Raw genomic sequence first — 19,972 nt, forward strand, 5'->3', positions numbered from 1 at the left:
TTCATGCTGCCCCAGTTTCCCAGAAGGCCCCAGTGCTGGAACTGTTGAAATAAGAAAAGATAACATTAGCCAAGACCTCAGGCTACACGTGCCTGGGAATAATGTTCACCATTCTGTGCTTGGGAGCTGGAAGTTAGGTTTCATGTGCATGAACACATTTTTTTTTCCATCTTCCATGTGAAGTCAGACATTAGAATTCCATCTCTCCCAGTCATCCCAAGAACCCACACTACTCATAAAAGGTAAAAATTGTACAATAAGCCTTGCAATTATTTTGGATGACTCTCCAATGCAAATTCTGCAGCCCTGGGGGGTAGACAACAAGGAGAATTGGGAGGCTAAACAAAGCAGGGCCTGCATAAGACAGAAAATATCTCCAGCAGAACAGCAGCTAATTAGCCCTCAAGGGTTGCTTCCTTCTAGAGAGGCTAGGCTTGGTCCTCTCTTGGTACCACATTTTCCAAGGGCAGTGAAGAGACAGTGGCCATAAACGAGATCTACCAAATGGCATCCTGAAAGAAGCAGAGATTTACAGCAAAATATCTAAGCTCTCACTCTGGGGCAAAGATCAGTCAGGTCAGTGATAGAATTTTAGGTCCCAGGAGGCAGCAGCTAAGGCAGGGATCATTATTAGATGTCACACAGGGATTTGGATGACAATAAATAGCAGTCTGCCCAGGGACTCAGGAAGAACTAAATTATGCTTACCAAATACAACCCCCTTCCCTGCCACCACTCTATCCTCATCCCTGCCCCTTGTCATGGCTTCCTAACTACCAGGGCCAAGGTCAGGAAATTTCCCCAGCCATGGCCTGACTTTCAGTCCCTTGAGCCCCACACCTCCAGTGACATTCTCCTCCTCACTGGGCTCTGACGTTCTCTCTACTGCAATGGCCTCCCTAGACTTTGTCCCTACCCAGGACTGTTCCTGGGTAAAGTGTGTAAAATTCTGATACCTGACTCTGTGACCACAAACTTTTGTCTTTCAAGTTGTTAATAATCTCTTGCCATTGAACACTTTTTCTTCAATACCATTATCCTTCAGCCACTTTTTTTTTCTCATTTCTTTCCTCTCTAGCTGAGTCTACGGTGCTCCGTTTCAACCTTTTGGATAGATATCCTAAACTTCCCTGTCCTTTTATCCCTTCTTCAGTCATCTAACAAAATCTCAAGCCATAAATGAATCGGGAATCTACTTTTCCATGCCAATAGAGCTCTGGGAAAAAGAAAACATAAAATTAAACAGAGTAGTACCACTCTACATTTATGGCTAATAATTCCACCTGGAAACTCACCTTTCTTGAAATGCAGACTTCTCCACTTCTCTCTCTTTGGAAAGGTGACCTCCCCTCCTGCCTCTGTGAGAACATAAATGCCAACATAAAAGACACCTGATAGAGAACCAAAGAGTATCCACCCCCACTTTTTCCTTTTCTTCCCCATTAGTCAGAGATGCCAATCCTTCTATCTGAAGTCATTTTCTCCCAACTGAGCCCTGAATTGCTTCACCTATAGCTTCATGAGGAACATCTTTCACTATTTTTCTCACCCCAGTCTCCTCTCCTCATCCTTTCTCTGTCTTCTGTAGCCCATTTGTCCATTAACCTGATGCCTTCTCTCTGTCCTTTCTTTAGCAGCCAAATATAATTTTTATTATTCTTTAAAATTATTTTACAGTCATCTTTTCTATTATTGTTATAAAGATAGAAATAAAATATAATAATATTACCTATTATCTATGTTGTATATCAAAACAGCTTAGTTTGCAAATAACACATAAGAACATCAAGTTCCAAATTAATACTTTCTCTTCCTAAGCATTTCCCAAACACATAACCCAGAGATGATCACTACAAAATTTGTGTGTGTGTGTGTGTGCACATAAATGTGTGCATGCATGTTTAAAATTCTCACACAAATGGGATCATATGATACATGCTGTTCTGCCACAAACTTTTTTCATTTTGTGCATCTTAGATATCTTTCCACACCAATACATGCAAACATGTATCATCCTTTTTGGTTGTTGTTTTTCATTTTAGTGACTTTTTTTGTTCTTTTTATATATGCATGACAGTAGAGTGTATTTTGACATTCTATACATACACAGAGTTCAACTTACTCTAACTAGGATTTGAATGGCCTTTTAATGCTCACTGCTGTATACTCAGTACCTGAAACATAGCAGGTACTCTATGAACATTTATCAAGTGGATGAATGAATGAATCCCACTCTAAGCACATCATATTTAAACCAATGACTGGTTTAAATCGATAGAGGTTAAATCTGATCACTAAATCTTTATTGATTAACATGTGGTTGTTTTCAGTTTGTTGTTATTATAGATAAGCTTAGTTTGAATGGCTCTAGTTAAGGCTGTGCCTTCCCAATTGCATCTCTGGTCCTTATATCCTACTGACTCAGTCACCTCTGTTCCTATATCTATGTTTGCAATAATAGGCTTTGTTTTCTGGGCTAATCAGCCGAGAAACTGCCCTTGATTGATATTCACAAGAAACCTAAAAGATGAAGATACACAGTTGCATAGCTTTTGCTGGAAGTTCTATAGTCCCACTGTGTTAGTCAGTGTGGTTTCCCAATGATTCTGATTCTTCTCCTTTTAGGCACATAGTGGGACTGTTCTTCCCTCTTTCCTTTAAAGTTCTCTTAAAGCATTTTGCTTTTGCCAGTAAAATGTGGATGGCATTTACAAGGGTCACATATCAAGGGTCTTTTGAACTGACATAGGAACATCATATGTCTTCCCCCTGAAGCGGAGTTTCCCTCTGTGTGGGTTCCGGAGCAGAGTCCACCTCTGTGCCCTTCCAGTCCAAGATGGGCATGTAGTGTTAACAAGAAATAAGCCTTTATTTTTAAAATCCCAGAGATTTGCAAATTCTCTGCTGTGATAGTAAAATTAGTATTACTGTTTGGAGGTGAGGTGTCCCCCAAAAGCTCATGTGTGAGACAATGCAAGAAGTTTCAGAGAAGAAATGATTGGTTGTGACAGCCTTAACACAATCAGTGAATTAATCACCTGATGGAATTAACTGAGTGGTAACTGAAGGCAGGTAGGATGTGGCTGGAGGAGGTAGGGCATTGGGGTGTGACTTTGGGGTATATATTTGTATCTGGCAAGTGGAGTCTCTGTCTCTCTGCTTTCTGATCATCATGTGAGCTGCTTCCCTCCACTACATTCTTCCACCATGATGTTCTGCCTCACCTGGAGCCCCGAGGAATGGAGCCTGTTGTCTGTGGATTGGGACTTCTGAAACTGTGAGCCCTCTAATAAACTTTTCTTCCTCTATAATTGTGCTGTTTGGGTCTTTTAGTCACAGGAACAATTAAGCTGACTAAAACACCGAGCTCATTCCAACTAGTACAAGGAAGGACTGCTTTGCATGCTGTGTAGCTACCCAAGGGGTCTGTGGGCTTCCTCATTGATCTCCCCACTTAGGGTTCATATTGAGGACTCAGGGACCCTTCCAGAGGTCGATGCTCCAGATATACACTCTGTGTAAGTGTCGTCCCTGTTAGGTCCCAAGACATTAGTAACTCCATTTTGTTCTGGGACTCAGAACCAAAACTTATAAACTGCCAAGAAAAAGAAACTTAAGATACTCTGTTCCCATAAATGCCCCCTCCCTCCCCGGCAAGGTCCCTATAAACAAAAATCTGTTGTTACCCAGTCACCTGCACCCAAGGTCAATTCTAGCCTGCTGCACCCAAGATGTTCCTTGTTAAAAAAGACATAAGGGCTGGGGTTGTGGCTCAGTGGTAGAGCACTTGCCTTGCACGTGTGAGGCCCTGGGTTCACTCCTCAGCACCACATACAAATAAATAAATAAAATAAAGGTTTAAAAAAGTTATCCTTTAAAAAGAAAGATATAAAACCTCTATTCAAGTGACTCTGCCTGCTGAGCCTGGCAGAAGAGCAGCCTCACAGACACTCTCTATCTTCTTTGCTTGAACTCAGAGATGTGTCTCTCATGGATATTTGCGCCAGCTACCCTAACCTTCTCCATCCTCTCTGATCAACTTTTCTTGATAAAAACTTTCTTTATCCTTTCCTACTTTCCTCAAAAAATTATTTATTACCCTAACAAATCTGTTACACGTTTCTCACTCAAAGAAATTGAAGGAAGACATAAATAAAAGTTAATTTGAGACATAACCCTCATTGTTGCAACTCTGAAAACACATTCTCCCAGAGTGCTGCAGGTCAAGCCTCTGAAATCCCTCGTGTTTCCTAGCTTCCTTGCTTTGTCTGATTCATTGCTGGAAAGATCCTCACTCTGGCTTCCAAAGCCCATCCCAGTCATATCCCAGAGTCTCCTTGGTATCACAGGGTCTATGGCAATATGAGGGGAACAAGCCTCTGTCACACTTCCTTACCATCCTCATTCACATACTGATGGAGGATCACCCACATCTGATTGCCACCTCCTGGAAAGACTGCATGGTGTGAGGACCTGCCTCTCCCTCTCCCTTCAAGGGCTTGTCTACCACAAAGACCACACTTGCTCCCACCTCAATGAAACAATAAAAAGTGAATTATTCCGTGCAACAAAGCCTCCATCAGTTCTTGGTAAGGTGAATCTATCTCACATAAATGAGTATGGCATGCCACAGCAATCCTTTCTGTGACTCAGTCTAACAAACTACGAGCAAATTAATTAGAAGGGTGTTTTGATTGACTTAGTTGCAAAAGAATCTCCAAATTTAGTACTCTGAAACAACTATTTATTCAAACAAAGATTTTTTGGGCTGGGCATGGTGGTGCCTCCCAGTGCCTCGGGAGGCTGAGGCAGGAAGATCATGAATTCAAAGCCAGCCTCAGCAAAAACCAAGGTACTGAGCAATTCAGTGAGATCCTGCTTCTAAATAAAATACAAAATAGGGCTGAGGATGTGGCTCAGTGGTCGAGTGCCCCTGAGTTCAATCCCCAGTACCCCCCAAAACAAAACAAAACAAAAAATGAAGATTCTTCTGGGCAAGCTGTGGTATGGCACAAGCTCAACTGGTCTCAGACTGGCTCACATGCTCAGGGTAAGTTTGTGAATTGTCTGGGGACTGCCTAGTCTGATGGTCTCACTCGTGTGTCTGACAGTTGGATGGCTATTAGCTGGGGCAAAGCAGGGCCATGTAACTTTCACCACCTCTAAGGATAGACCAGGTTTAGTAACTTGAGGATGAATACCAAGTTCCATAAAGTGGATAAAGTGGTTCAAATTCAAGAAATGAAGAAAGACTCTCCTTCTAAGGAGAGAAATTATTAAGGATATGGATACAAGGAAGCATCTGTGGCCATATTTTACCATTGGTTTCCAATGGAAGAAGATAACTAAACCCAAAATAAGCAGAAAAAATTAAATAGATCAAAGAAAAAAAATCAATGAAACAGCTAAGATAAAAACAATAGAGCAAATCAAACTAAAAGCTCATTTTTTTTGAGAAGATCAACAAGATTGACAAACTGATAGCCAGACTGATCAGGAAGAGAAAATAGAGAGAAGACGTGAATTATCAATATAAGGAAAGCAACAAGTAACTTCCCAACAGATTCTCCAGATATTAAAAAGAATGGTAAAATATGAAAATGGTAAAAATTAGTGAGGCAAAAATACTCTATAGCTTTATGAGTATAGAGAGAAAAACACTCTTCAGCACAGAGAAGTAAATTGATACTGCGGCTCCTTCTGGGGATATAAATCCAAAGAAGGCCTCGCATAGTTTTGTAAAGAGGCACAAAGACATTCATCACAGAGTCATTTGTGGAAAAGGGGAGCTGGAGGCCACCTAGATGGTGATCACAAGGGGAATGAGTAAACAAAATATGGGGAACACATATTTTGGCCTTTTATGTGGCACTTGGGAGTAAGAAACGTAATGAGGGATGTGCATATTTAAGGACATTTACCAAATACATTGGAGTGGGTGGGAGGGCAGAGAGAGGGGGATGGGAATAATAATCAAGAGATAAAGGAAGATAAGGGAGAGAGGTATTCATAAACTAAGGAATGTGATTTACTAACTCTGCACCTGGTGTCTGGAAAGAGAGGATCACAGGAACATTGTCAGGGAATGCGTTGCCCTTCACAACCACAGGGATATATTAAAATGGAAAAGAAACTCAACTAACTTTAGGAAGTGGACTTGTGCAGGGCACACATATTATGTGACATAGATATCCAAATGACAGTGAGGACAAACTAAACTTTATAGGAGATTATTTAATTTAGCTGGCCTGCCACATCCAGAAATGTAAAAACTCAAGCAGAGTGATTGTGATATAAATCATCAATAATTCCACATTCCAGGATCACTGTACATTCAGCAAGTTTTACCCACATTATTTATTGCAATAAGTGACGAAGCTTAAGTGGAGTTGATAAGCTGAGGTTTTCTTTTGAGCACTGTACAGAAAAGCAAATCCTCTATCTTCTCAGGAAAAGAGATATAGTGTATTATTTAAATGATTTTCTCCTTGTCTCTCTCTCGCTCCAGTTTTTCAATCTCCAAATACAGTTTATGTAACTCCAGGGCCACTTTGGAGTCCCTGGGGTTTGGGAGACACTCTAAGAGGTTTTTGCCTGCCAGCACTATGTCACGATCTTCAGGGGCTTCCTGAAAAAGAAAACCAGAACAGTGAATTTGCAAGGTTTCCCCTTCCTTGGAAAGGCCTGTGCTTCTTTTAGGATGATAGGGGGTAGGCTGCAAGGTGAGTTCCAAGATGAGTGTGTAGGAAACTCCAGGAAAAATACTTTGGAACCTAGTAAATATTTCTCAGAGAGCTCAGTCCTTAGGTAATCATTACCATCAACTCAAGCAGAGAGGTAGTTGGAGCTCATGGTAATTCCAAAAATGTCTGAAAGCACACCTGGCATGCTAGTTCCGCTGACCAAACAGAAATGGAGCAAAAGCATGGCAGAAGTTAGACAAAAATGCTTCCTGGGGCCAAGGAAGAATATTATTAACCAAGGTCCTTGGTTATTACCACTCTCCTGTCCACCTGGGCTGGCCTGCTGAAAAACAAGTGCAATCAACTTGCTACCAATACAGACACATCACCATGCTTCAAAGTGGAAAGATTCTGTCCTATAAACACCACATATACTAACCCAGACAACTGAGACCATCCCTTAGGACACATTACTCCTCCTATTTTATAAACCATCTCACTTGGAATTTGTTATAAGGTGTCACATGACATAAAGTTCATTGAAGGAGTATCATTCACCCTTTCACACTTAGGCACAGCCGGGCTCCAAGATCTGTTTTCTGAGCAAGAGATATGCGGGGCGCCATTCATCTTGTAGCCAGGGTCACACTGGATGGTGACAGCTTCAGGGCTGATATACTGATCCTTCTCCACAGATAGCTTCCCACTGGGTATCTTCGGTTTTAGGCACAGAGCTGTAATCAAAACACATTAACTTTGCACCTCGTTTCTCTTAGAGAATACACATTTGGACACTGAAAATCAATTAAAGGAGTCTTCCAACTCTGTTGCCATGGCCACCACCACCAGCTCTGCCAAGATTGTTACTAGCTAGCATTTACTGAGCACTTGCTACATGTCAACTATGTGCCAAGCACTTCAGGTGCATCTTTCATGTAACCTTCAGCCACCCTGTGAGAGAGAGACTATGAGGGTGCTCGTTATAGAGAGAACGGAGGTGTGGAGAAGCTAATTGCCTTGTCCCAAGTCATACAGAGCACTTGTAAGTAGCACAGCCTGAGTGAACCCAGGAGACCTAATTCCAGGTTTTGGACTCTCTGTGATGCAGGACTTCTCTTCTTGCCTTGGTTCTCTCCTGTATATAATGAAAGCAGTGACAGCAACTTAGGTCGTAGAGTTGTTGAGAGTGAAATGATGGGACCAGGTATGGTGGTGCTCGCCTGTAATCCTAGCAGATTGGGAGGATGAGGCAGGAGGATCATGAGTTCAAAGGTAAATTATTGCCTCAGCAATTTAGCGAGGCACTTAGGAACTCAGAGAGACCCTGTCTTTAAATAAAATATTAAAGAGGGCTGGGGATGTGGCTCAGTGGTTAAGCACCCCTGGGTTCAATCCTCAGTACCAAAAAAAAAAAAAAAAAAAAAAAAAAAAAAAAATTAGTGAAATAACCTTATGGACATTTTGCTTATTCTTCCAAAATAGCCTGGTGACTGAAAGGGAGGCCACTGTCTCCTGAAAGGTTCTGAACTGACTAAGAACACACGAGTGTTATTTCCTGGATGTTTGAAATAGAACCATGACCAAGTGTGAACTCACAGTGACTCTGGCCGGCAGGACCTGTTCTCTCTGAGTCACTTCTGAACCACTCTGCAGGCTCTACCTGCTTCACAGTGCTCTGCTGGGAGTTTGATTACCTTTACATCGAGGAGCTGGAGGCGACCATCCTGAAAACCGGCAGGAAATTTCAGCTGCTCCTATAAGAGCATATCCTTCCTTGCATTCATACTGCACCACGGTGCTGAGCGATAGGACCCCACTGATATACCTATAATGCCCATGTGCAATCCTAGGAGGGGGACTGCAGCCTTGGGTAGGAGACAGAGGGAGAGAGAAAATTTTCTGACTCATTATTAAGGTACGTTAGCCAGCTTTTCACTCCAATAATACCTAAGATAATTAATTCATAAAGGTAAATTATTGCTGGGCGTGGTGATGCACCCCTGTAATCCCAGCGACTCCTGGAGGCTGAGGCAGGAGGATCACAAGTTCAAAGCCTGCCTCAGCAACTTAGTGAGACTGTCTCTAAATAAAATATAAAAAAGGCCTGGGAGCCCCGCGCAGTGGTATGCACCTGTAATCCCAACGGCTAGGGAGGCTGAGACAGTAGGATCACGAGTTCAAAGCCAGCCTCAGCAAAAGAGAGGCACTAAGCAACTCAGTGAGACTCTGTCTCTAAATAAAGTACAGACTAGGGCTGGGGCTGGGACTCAGTGGTTAAGCGCCCTGGGGTTCAATACCCGGTACCAAAAAAAAAAAAAAAAAAAAAAAAAGTGTCCAAGTGTGAATTTAGGCTAACAGTTTCAGAGGTTCCCCTCATCAGGTGGACTCATTGCTTTTAGGTCTATAGCGAGGCAGCACATCCGGGAGGAAGTACTGTGGTGTGGCCGAGCAAAACCTCTCAACTCAACGCCAGGAAAGTGTAAGAAGGCGAGGCAGAGGCCAAGGCGGAGGCTGGGGCCCCACAACCCCTTTCAGGGCACACCCCAGGGACTGCAAGACCTCCTGCCAGGCCCCGCCTCTTGGACATCCACTGCTTCTCAATAGCACCACCTAGAGGACCAAGCCGTTAACGCAGGGACCTATTGGATAGTCAAGATCCAAGCTGGAGTCTAAGGGGATTTGTTGGTAGACTTTCACCCCGCCTAATTAATTTCTTTGCTTATGAAATAACATAGCATAATTTAAAATGGAGATGTCACTTCTCATATCGTCAAGCGGCTGAGAATTAAGGATAGTGGGCATGTATGTGTATATTGGGGGGAAGGGGAAATTGACTACTTTCCCAGTATAGAGCTCTTCTATTTTCAATAATTTTTAAATATTTAACAAAATGTGTGTGTAAGCACAAGGCCATGCAAGGCGATGTTTTAAGCATCTAACAAATATAAATTCATGTAATTTCCCCCAAACAACCCCATTAAGTAAGCATCATTACTATCCCCGTCTCACGAACAAGAAAACAAGCACAGAGAAGTGAAGCAGCTTTCCCAAGGTCACACAGGGAGAAGCAGTGTAGTTTGCCCCACACGGGGTCCATGCCCTTCACAACATGACTCTGCAAAGAGTCTGTGCTACTTGTGGACAATGAAGGACCTTTAGATATAAAGCAACAGAAGCATCTTTTTCAAGAAACATTTGCGATTAGACATTGGTCTTTATTAACACTTGTAAGGGCTACAAACCCAGAATCCCCAAGCACCTTCCCATCCATCAACTCCAAGACTATTCCGTGTTTCTGCATTTTTTTTTAAAGAAGAGAATCACAGGGAAAAAAATTACTTTCAACACTTTAACAATAAAAATGACTCACTAAACTGCAACAATAAAACCTTATATTTATATAACGTCTTATGATATACAGAGAACTTTTATACATGTACCTGACAAATTCAGATTCCAGTTAATTTCCTTAGAATTTGTGACAACAATAATTATTTCACTTTTGCTTTACAGATGGCAAAAAGTAAAAACCAATTAGAAAACATGTAAAGCAAGGGATGATTAACTCATTTTTAAAACAAAGGAATTTGAAGCACTTTTGTATTTATATTTATATGGAACAAAATGAAGTTCTTGCAATTTATTCTTACCTGTTTATTAGGCTATATTCCCAGGAACGTATACAAACTAAGTTTTTTCTTTTCTTTTTTTTTTTCTGTTGTAATGGGAATAACACATACCCTAAAGTATCAGAAGCTTTGAAAAAATATTTTGTAGTTAAACCTTTCCATTATTAAGATGGAAATTAGTAAATGATTTATTATACCATTAATAGTTAATTTATTGTTAAAGTATTGGCATCAATATAATTATTTGTTTTATCTCTCATACATTGATGTCAGTGACTACAATTTGACTGGGTCTTTAATTCCAATATGGAATGAAGAGGCTACCACATTTGCATTGATTGTTCTTGTCCCTCATGCTTTTCTGGGACCCCAGCAACCATCTCACTCACCGTGTAGGCTGGACGGGCAAAGGAGCAAGATCAGAGCCCCCAGGAAGCACGGAGACAGGGAACAGCTCCCTGGCAAGAGCCTCATGGTCTGTGTTCCTTCCAACCAACAGAAGCTCAAAAGAGGTTGCAGATTCTGCCTGAAGTGTCTGGAGGAAAGAGCAAATTAGCAGTAGCACCTGCCAAGTTGGAGGCCAGCTGCAAAATAGTCAGCAGCAGCTAACCCGCGGGGGAAACTGGGTCAAGAGTGAGCTCTGAATTAGGAGGAAGCTTAGGGGAAGAGAGCAGAATTGGGTTTCCTCAGATCAGTGGAGTCAAAGGCCCCTGGAAACCTCAGTTCTAGCATCCAGGTTCTGATAGTGGAGCAAGGAACATGGTGGAGCTCTGGGGTAATTTAGAATGTGACCCTCTCTTTTCACTGCAAGAGTGGGATTTCAAAGAGATATAAGTCATTCGTTTCCTGAGTGACAAATAAAGAGACTGGGGGGGTGGGGGGGGCGCTTTGGTTTAAAGTGAGTGGTCTCAGCCACCCTCAAGCAAACCTGGAGGAAAATAAAGCGAAGTCTGAGGTTCCCTTAGAATCTGGACACTGCAGTGGGAGAGAAAGGCACATCTGCCAAGGACTGCCTAATCAGGAACGAGTTGTGACTTTTAAAAGGATGACATTAAAAACCAAAACCAAAGATGGTGGGAAAAAAAGGGAAATTTTTTCTCAGAGAAGTTCTGGAGCGTCGTGGGGAATGAGAAATATGAACAAAATTAAAAATACAGACAGGACTAACAAAACCGCTCAGATGGTCCTGAATGGGACATTGCTTTTTGTTACCGTGATTCACCACGTTGTCTAATGGAGCACAGGTTGGTCCCATTTCCATAGATTAAAAGAGGAAACAGTGACACCTGACGCCATGAAATGCATTCAAGAGCACACATGGGAATGGCTGGTATTGGCCACCATGCAGGGAGGAAGAGTCCCCAAGACTGTAAGATTCACCTGGTGGTTCAGTCAGCCAAAGGGTACATCCAGGCTGGTGTGGTCTCTGACAGCGAAAGCAGTGAAAGATGTTTCAGAGCATAATTGTTACCTTCCATGGGAAGTGATACTGAAAGATATGCTGATGCTTACTAAAAGAAGATGAGTTTGGAAAAATGCCTGCAAATGACCTTCTCTCCCAGTTCAGCTCTGCAAAGACAGTTACAGGAGTTCAAAATGCACTTACCAGAAATAACTGGGTAGGTCGTGATGCAATGTTAATTATGACATGGTTACATTGCAACATTCCCTGAGAGAAGCAGAGCAAATAAATTTCATTGTGAATTAACTTTAGAAAGAGTACCCAAAACAATCACAGGAACATTAAGTAGAAGCATGCAAACTAAAACATTCAATAGAAGACTATTTCAAATGACTCCTTCTATCTATTGAGCACCTACTATGGTCTAAAAATTTTCTCTAAATGATTCTGTTTAGACTTAGAATCATTCCATGATTTAAAACCTCCTTTCCAAAAAGGTTAAGTATTACTTGCCCACAAGTAACAAGTGTCTGAGCCAGACAGGATTTGAACTAGATATATTCAGATTTATACTAAAACTTATACTATTTGTATCCATGATTCACCACGTTGTCTAATGGAGCACACGTTGGTCCAGTGTGCTGAGGGAACAGTGGGTTGAATCCAGAGCCTCTCAACCTCTGAGCTACTCCCCTGATCCTTTTTAGTTTTTGTTTTGAGACAGGGTCTCACTAGGTTGCCCAGGCTGGCCTTGAACTTGCCGTCCTCCTGCCTCAGCCTCCTGAGTAGCTGGGATTACAGGAGGCACCACTGCACCCTGTTAATACTTTCAAATAATATAAATAACTGTCAAAACAAAACAAAACAACAACAACAAAAGAAACAACAGGTGTTTGGTAGAGTCAGAAAAGATAGGAAATGTTAATATCTAGAAAGCAGAAACACTGCTTCCTCCTTCCGTATTATCACAAAAGGACAAATCAAGAACTACTGGATCAAGCTGGGCTTGGTGGTGCAAGCCTGTAACCCAGCAGCTCAGGAGGCTGAGGCAGGAGGATCATGAGTTCAAAGCCAGCCTCAGCAATTTAGCAAGGACATAAGCGACTCAGCTACACCCCATCACTAAATAAAATATAAAAAAGGCTTGAGCTGTAGCTCAATCCCTGGTACCAAAGAAAGAGCTACTAGATGAGTAAACTTTGATGGTTGACACAATCGCTGATCCAATCCAAGCTCCACATTTACTGATACTCAAGTTTTTTTCTGATTATCAGTCTTCTTTTCCTTTCTACTGAAGAGCAGTGTTCCGTGGTTATGAATGTAGTTTAGTACTTTTATTTATTTTTTTCATTATTTAGAGAATACTTTATTAGTTTCTGTAATCAAATCCATGTAGATAAGATCTTACATACTTAATATAGTGTGTTACCCCTGTACAAATGGAAATAAAATTAAGTTTAACGTTTCTAGACCAATATGTCTGTGAATTTCTGTACAATGCCAACTCAACTTGGTAAGCTGGGGTACTTTTTCCAAAGTTGACAGCACAGCTAATTTTCACAAAATTCAAATTATATATGTATACACACACACATGCACACTCACAAACACACAGCATTTTTAATAAAAAATAATTCATCTTCGCTTATCCTGTACCTCAAGATTTCCATCTATTTTTTTTTTTTGGAAAAGTTTTGTACTTTATATATAATTCTTGAATGTCTTAGATTTTTCTCCTTGTCTTTATCTCCTCAATTTCCCTTTAGTTTTATATTTAGCATTTAAGTACAAGACTCATTTTGAGTTGATTTTTATATAAGATGTGAGGTTTGGATCAATATTTATTTATTTATTTTTGGTCTACAGATGTCTAGTTGCTCTAGCACTATTTGCCAAAAAACTATCCTTTCTCCATTTATCTGCATGTTCACATTTGTAAAAAATTAGTTGAACATATTGTGTATGGATGTATTTTTATGTGTCTAGCACGAACTAGTCATGGAACAAATATTTACTGAGCACTTGCTATGAGCCAAGTGTTATTCTTTGTGCTTGTGATGCCAAAAACACCAAAAGCAAACAAAAATTCCCATGTTCATGGAGCTTATAGTCTAGTAAGGAATATAAATATCAACAAAAAAATGAATTAATGCATAGCATAGGTCAGGACTAGAAGTACTCAGAAGAAAGGAATGCAAAGTACTAGAAAGTAATGTGTATGTGGGCTAGACAGCATATGTTAGGTAATACAGTCCAAGAAAACCTGTCAGAACAAGGGACATTTGATAAAGGACCTGACTTGAGTAAGGGAGTGAGTCATGCAAATATTCAGGGAGAAAACTTTCTCTGAAGACAGAACATAGTATCCACAAGTACAAAAGATTGATATGAACTGGGCGTGATGGCACATGCCTGTAATTCCAGCAACTCAAGAGGCTGAGTTAAAAGGATCCCAAGTTGGAGGCCAGCCTTAGCAATTTTGCAAGGTCCTAAGCAACTCAACAAGATCTTGTCTCAAAATAAAGCATAAAAAGGGCTAAGTATGTAACTCAGTACACACACACACACACACACAAATATATACACACACATATTTCTATATGTATATCTATGTGTGTGTATGTGTGTATGTATGTGTATATATATATATATAGAGAGAGAGAGAGAGATAGATAGATAGATAGATAGATATAGATAGATAATGGACCTTCCCAGGAGCATATTCATTATATATATATATATATATATATATATATATATATATATATATATATAAATATAATGGACCTTCCCAGGAGCATATTCATTATATATATAATGAATATATATATATATATATATATATATATATATATATATATTGAATATAATGAATATATATATATATAATGAATATGCTCCTGGGAAGGTCCATTATCAATACAGCTGTGTAAGTTTCTGGCTCTGCTCTCCCAAGATAACAATTATAGGGACTGGAGTTGTAGCTCAGTGGTAGAGTGCTTGCCTCTTATGTGTGAGGCACTTGGTTTGATTCCCAGCACCACATATAAATAAGCAAATAAAATAAAGGCCCATCAACAACTAAAAAAAAACAGATAACAATTATAAACTCTGAATATGATAAGTAAGAAAATAACAAAAATTCTCCCTGAAGGGACCAGGAGTGAATGAAAACAAATGTGTTCTAGAGGAGTGATAACTCTTGGGAGAAAGGAATCGCATAAAGAGAGTTCCCATTTGTTATGCCTTTTATCTTTGAGGGAAAATAGAAGCTGGCATAATGTGGGATGGCTAAAACTTTTGTAGAAAACCCATAGTCTTTCCAAACTGAAGAAACAGAAAATACTTGGGGCAGCAGCAACCACTGGAAAATGAAGGAGGAACCCAGAAGTTAAAAAGCCTAGAAAAGGGGAACCCATGCTATGTATCTAAGTCCGTTGATTTAGCTCATAGTTCTGGAGACTGGAATGTCCAAGATGGAGTGGCTGCATCTGGTTAGGGCTACTTGCTTCTTCAACTCATGATGGGAGGCAGAAGGGCAAGAATGCATGTGTGGGAAAGACAAAACACAAGGAGTAACCTTGCTTTATAAGAATGTGTTCTCCTGGTAATTAATCCAGTCCCATGAGAGTAAGGACTCACATTTACCACACAGCATTCATCCTTTCGTGAGGGTGGGTCCTCCCTGAATCAAATATCCATCACCTCTCAACACGACTTTATTGGAACCAACCCTTAACATGAGTTTTGGTGGAGACAAACCATAGCATTATGTATCAGCTCTGCTCCAATCTCTGGCTGATCTCTGAATTACCCATGAGCACTACAGGCTGAAACAGTCCAGCCAAAAGTAAAAGAACTGAAATGAGATTTGAGCTGCTACGCAAGAGAGAGTTTTCAGTTTGGGTAAAACTAAATCAATTGTTTGTTTAAACAAAAAAAGTGAAACAAGAAAAGTGGTTTACCTTGGGAGTAATATAATAGAATCCATTTACAATGTCCAAGATACGATAAAAAATAACTAGACATGTGAAGAAGCTAGAAAAATGGAATCATTCTTAAGAGAAAGAAAATCAATGAGATTTTCCTTACGAGGATCCAAATGTTGAAATTAGCATAAAAGGGTTTTTTTCCTTTTTAAAAAAATTTATTATCATGTATATGAGAGCAGAATGCATTTCAATTCATTGCACACAAATGGAGAACAACTTTTCAATTCTCTGGTTGTATATGATGTAGAGTATCATCATGTGTGCAGTCATAAATGTACCTAGGGTAATGATGTCCATCTCATTCCACTGTATTTCCTACCCCCACCTCCACTTCCCTCTCCTGCTTTGTCTAAAATTTCTCCATTCTTCCCACACCCTCCCACCCCTATTATGGATCAGCATCCACTTATTAATGAGAACATTCAGCCTTTGGTTGTTTGGGATTGGCTTACTTTGCTTAGCATGATATTCCTCACTCCATCCACTTATCTGCAAATGCCATAATTTTATTCTCTTTTAATGCTGAACATTGATGTGGCTACATCACCATAGTATGCTGATTTTAAGTCCTTTGGGTTTAGACTGAGGAGTGGGATAGCTGGTTTAAATGGTGGTTCCATTCCAGGTTTTCTAAGGAATCTCCATATTGCTTTCCAGAGTTGTTGCACCAATTTGCAGTCCCACCAGCAATGTATGAGTGTGCCTTTTTCCCCACATCCTCACCAACACTTATTGTTGCTTGTATTCTTAATAACTGCTATTCTGACTGGGGTGAGATGAAATCTTAGAGTAGTTTTGATTTGCATTTCTCTAAATTACTAGAAAAGTTGAACATTTTTTCATATATTTGTTGATTGATTGTATATCTTCTTCTGAGAAGTGTCTGTTCAGTTCCTTAGCCCATTTATTTATTGGGTTATTTAATTTTTTGAGTTCTTTATATATCCTGGAAATTAGTGCTCTATCTGATGTGTGTGTAGTAAAGATGTTCTCCCACTCTGTGGGCTCTCTCTTCACATTATTGATTGTTTCCTTTGCTGAGAAGAAGCTTTTTAGTTTGAATCTATCCCATTTATTAATTCTTGATTTTATTTCTTGCACTTTAGGAGTCTGGTTAAGGAAGTCAGGACCTAATCCAACATGATGACTATTTGGGCCTACTTTTTCCTCTATTAGGTGCAGGGTCTCTGGTCTAATTCCTAGATCCTTGATCCACTTTGAGTTGAGTTTTGTGTATAGTGAGAGATAGTGGTTTAATTTCATTTTGCTTCATATGGATTTCCAGTTTTCCCAGCACCATTTTTTGAAGAGGCTATCTTTTCGCCAATGTGTTTTCAGCACCATTGACTAGTACGAGACAACTGTATTTATATGGGTTTGTCTCTGTGTCTTCTATTCTGTACCATTGTTCTACATGTCTATTTTAGTACCAATACCATGATATTTTTATTACTATAGCTCTGTAGCTTAGCTTAAAGTCTGACATTGTGACCATATTACCAAAAGTGTTATACAGATTTAATGCAATTCCAATTAAAATCTTAACATTTCTTATAGAAATAGAAAAAGCATTCATAAAATTCATTTGTAAAAATAAGAGACCCAGAATAGCCAAAGCAATCCTTAGCAAGAGTGAAGCAGGAAGCATCACAATACCAGAGAAGGGTTTTTAAACAGCTGTTATAGATATGCTTAGTGATGGAAAAGTATATGATTGATAATGAATAGAAAGATAAAAATCATGGCAAACAGATTTTTAAAAGCATTAAAAGAAAATTCTGGATCTAAAAGTGCAATCTTTAAAATAAAAATATCACTAGAACAACTTAGCAGTAGAATGGGAATGATAGGAAAGTCAATGAACTTAAGGATAAATCAATAGAAACAATCCAATCTGAGAAAGAGGGAGAAAATATTTTTTTAAGAAAGAGTCTCAGTCTTATTGAACAATGTCAAAAAAGCTCATACATGCAACTGGAGTCCCATAATGAGAGGAAAGATTGAATAAAATAGAAACATTATTTGAAAAAAATCATGATCCAAAATTTCTCAAACTTTGGAAAAATGATATATTTACAAATTCTAGTTGTTCAACGATACTCAAGTAGAATAAATGTGAAGGATATCATGTCTGAGAACATCATAGTTGAACAGCTGAAAATCAGAGAAAAATTTGAAAGCATCCAGAACAAAACAATACTTACATACAGAGAATACTTTGAATAACTGATGACTTCTTATCAGAAACAACAGAGGTCCAAAAAAGTATACCAACATCTTTGAAGCATTAGAAGGGGTAAGCAGAGAAAGCCTCCCTCAGCCAGTATGGCTAGAACCATGAGCTGGGCAAAGAGTGGCTGATGGTGTTGGGGTGGTACACAGAGACCAGATCATGTAGGGATTTGAGTGAAATTTAATGTGTGAAGGGAAATTAATCAAGATGAGTCGGAGAACGGCCACATCAGCTCTCCATGACTGATATGTGGGGCCCAGAGCAGAAGCCAGAAGCCGTACTGAGGTGATCTAGTCTAGAAGTGATGGTGTTCCTAAGGCAGGGTGACAGTAGTAGATGTGCTTAGAAATAACAGAATTAGGATCATATTTAGATTCCGCTGTTGATCTCCATATTCATTCTCCTTCTTCAATTACTATGAAACGTAATTGCTTGAAGACATATAACCTTGCTTGGTAAAAAGGGAGGCGAAGAAAAGAAGTAAAAGAACCAAAGAACTGATGGGTTCCATTTTGGATCCAAGAATTGTCAGAATTGGAGTACTTTAAATTTTAAAAAATAAATCCATATATTATATAAATAATACCACAGTCCTATCATAGACCTTTATCATTCTCTCAAAAACATTGCATAAGACAGACTCAGAAAAATCAAGGGTCAAATTTTTTTCTTTTATGTGGAAGCCAAAACAAAATAAGGGAAAGAAGAAAGTAGAAGAAGGAATTGGACATCTTAAAGATATAGGGAAGATCAGTGGGAGTAGAAGTAGAAGAATGAGAGAGAGGAAGGAAGGGAAAGGGAAAGAAATATGGAACAAATCAAACATAAATATATACATTTATTAATATACCAAAGGGAATTTTCCTTTATGTATATGTAGAAAGTACCAATCAAAAATAAATTCATAAAGGAGTGAAAGGAAGACCAGTAGAAGAGAAAAAAATGGGGACAGAGGAGGGGAGAAAAAGAGAGGGGAATGAAAATTAAAATTCCTCCTATGTATAATTCTGTCAAAAGACATCCAAATACTACATATAATTATAATGCCCTAAAGATGATGCTCAGAATAATTCTGACAAATAATAAAGCATAAGTTACATATTGGTTGCAAAAATAAAATAAAATAAAATAAAATACAACATTTCAAAGGAAGAAGCAACCGAATTGTAAAGGGAAGAGGTGAGAAACCTGTGGCAGGACAGGCCCTAATTAGTCTGATGGCAAAAGATGTCTGAACAACTTACCCTTATTCCATTTCAGGAATGTGCTCAGGGGGTGGGCTGTGTCAGCGAAAAAGGCTGTCATTACACCTGTGGTCCTTTTATATATTGATGAGGTACACCTGGCCCAGGTGAGTCTCTCATGAGCAGCCAGCATATAGAACTGCTTCAGCCTTTGAAGGCTGAAATAATCTCAACTATGAATCCTCTGGGAAGACTTTAAAGGCTGAAAACTTGACTTCTACCTAGCTTGGAAAATCTGGCTGATATCTCTGCCCTATATCCAGACTTTGAAGATCCCCTTCTGTATTTCTGGGTTTGTTAGATAAACAAAGGATTTGACTTACCTAAGCATCTGAATTTCCATTTGAACAGAACCTCTTGACATTTGTCACTACTGTAAATACTCTCCTTGGATAACAGTGGGATTGATACAAAGACACCACCCCCGGTATGTGTGTCTCTGTTAGGAAAGAGTTGGAATAATGAAGGTGAGATGAAGGACATTGTGAATTCCAGGTGATCTTGCCATGCGAGTTTTGAAAGGGCTAGACTTGAGAGGTATGATAGGTAGCAGATCTCACCACTGAGGCATTAAAACTGCTGAGGATCTGGCCCAATGAAATAATCCCGGAATGCTGTACACAATAACACCAACAGGAAAAGCTAATATTCTGGGATCGTTTTCTGCACTTGTGAAAATCAGTGAGCCAGCAGAGGGAGCCAAAACCCCATAAATGAAATTTCTGGTGTTCCAGACTTGTATTACAATATTTCATATAACTAATGGCTTAGTAGCCCTGGGGATATCGG

General features: G+C 39.6%; 1 protein-coding gene across 1 annotated transcript; it reads right to left on the bottom strand.

Annotated features, from left to right (window-relative positions):
• Positions 1 to 6,214: 6,214 nt before the first annotated feature.
• On the bottom strand, positions 6,215 to 10,885 carry LOC114092110 (apolipoprotein R-like). Its single transcript, XM_027934638.2, has 4 exons — positions 10,702 to 10,885; positions 8,378 to 8,548; positions 7,242 to 7,417; positions 6,215 to 6,628 (listed from the first exon to the last, which is right to left on the bottom strand). Exons 1-4 carry the CDS (start codon positions 10,784 to 10,786, stop codon positions 6,473 to 6,475), a joined length of 588 nt encoding a protein of 195 aa, XP_027790439.1. The 5' UTR covers positions 10,787 to 10,885; the 3' UTR covers positions 6,215 to 6,472.
• Between the last annotated feature and the right edge of the window lie 9,087 nt (positions 10,886 to 19,972).

Source organism: Marmota flaviventris, chromosome 12 (genome assembly GCF_047511675.1).
Source record: "Marmota flaviventris isolate mMarFla1 chromosome 12, mMarFla1.hap1, whole genome shotgun sequence".
Classification (NCBI taxonomy): domain Eukaryota; kingdom Metazoa; phylum Chordata; class Mammalia; order Rodentia; family Sciuridae; genus Marmota; species Marmota flaviventris.

Excerpts from the sequence above, each read along its gene's own strand:
- LOC114092110 (XM_027934638.2), bottom strand. The coding sequence starts at position 10,786 with ATGAGGCTCTTGCCAGGGAGCTGTTCCCTGTCTCCGTGCTTCCTGGGG. Across the intron at positions 7,418-8,377 it reads TCCAGCTCCTCGATGTAAAG|CTCTGTGCCTAAAACCGAAG; the intron begins GTAATCAAACTC and ends TTTTGATTACAG. Across the intron at positions 6,629-7,241 it reads CTGTGCCTAAGTGTGAAAGG|GAAGCCCCTGAAGATCGTGA; the intron begins GTGAATGATACT and ends TTTCTTTTTCAG.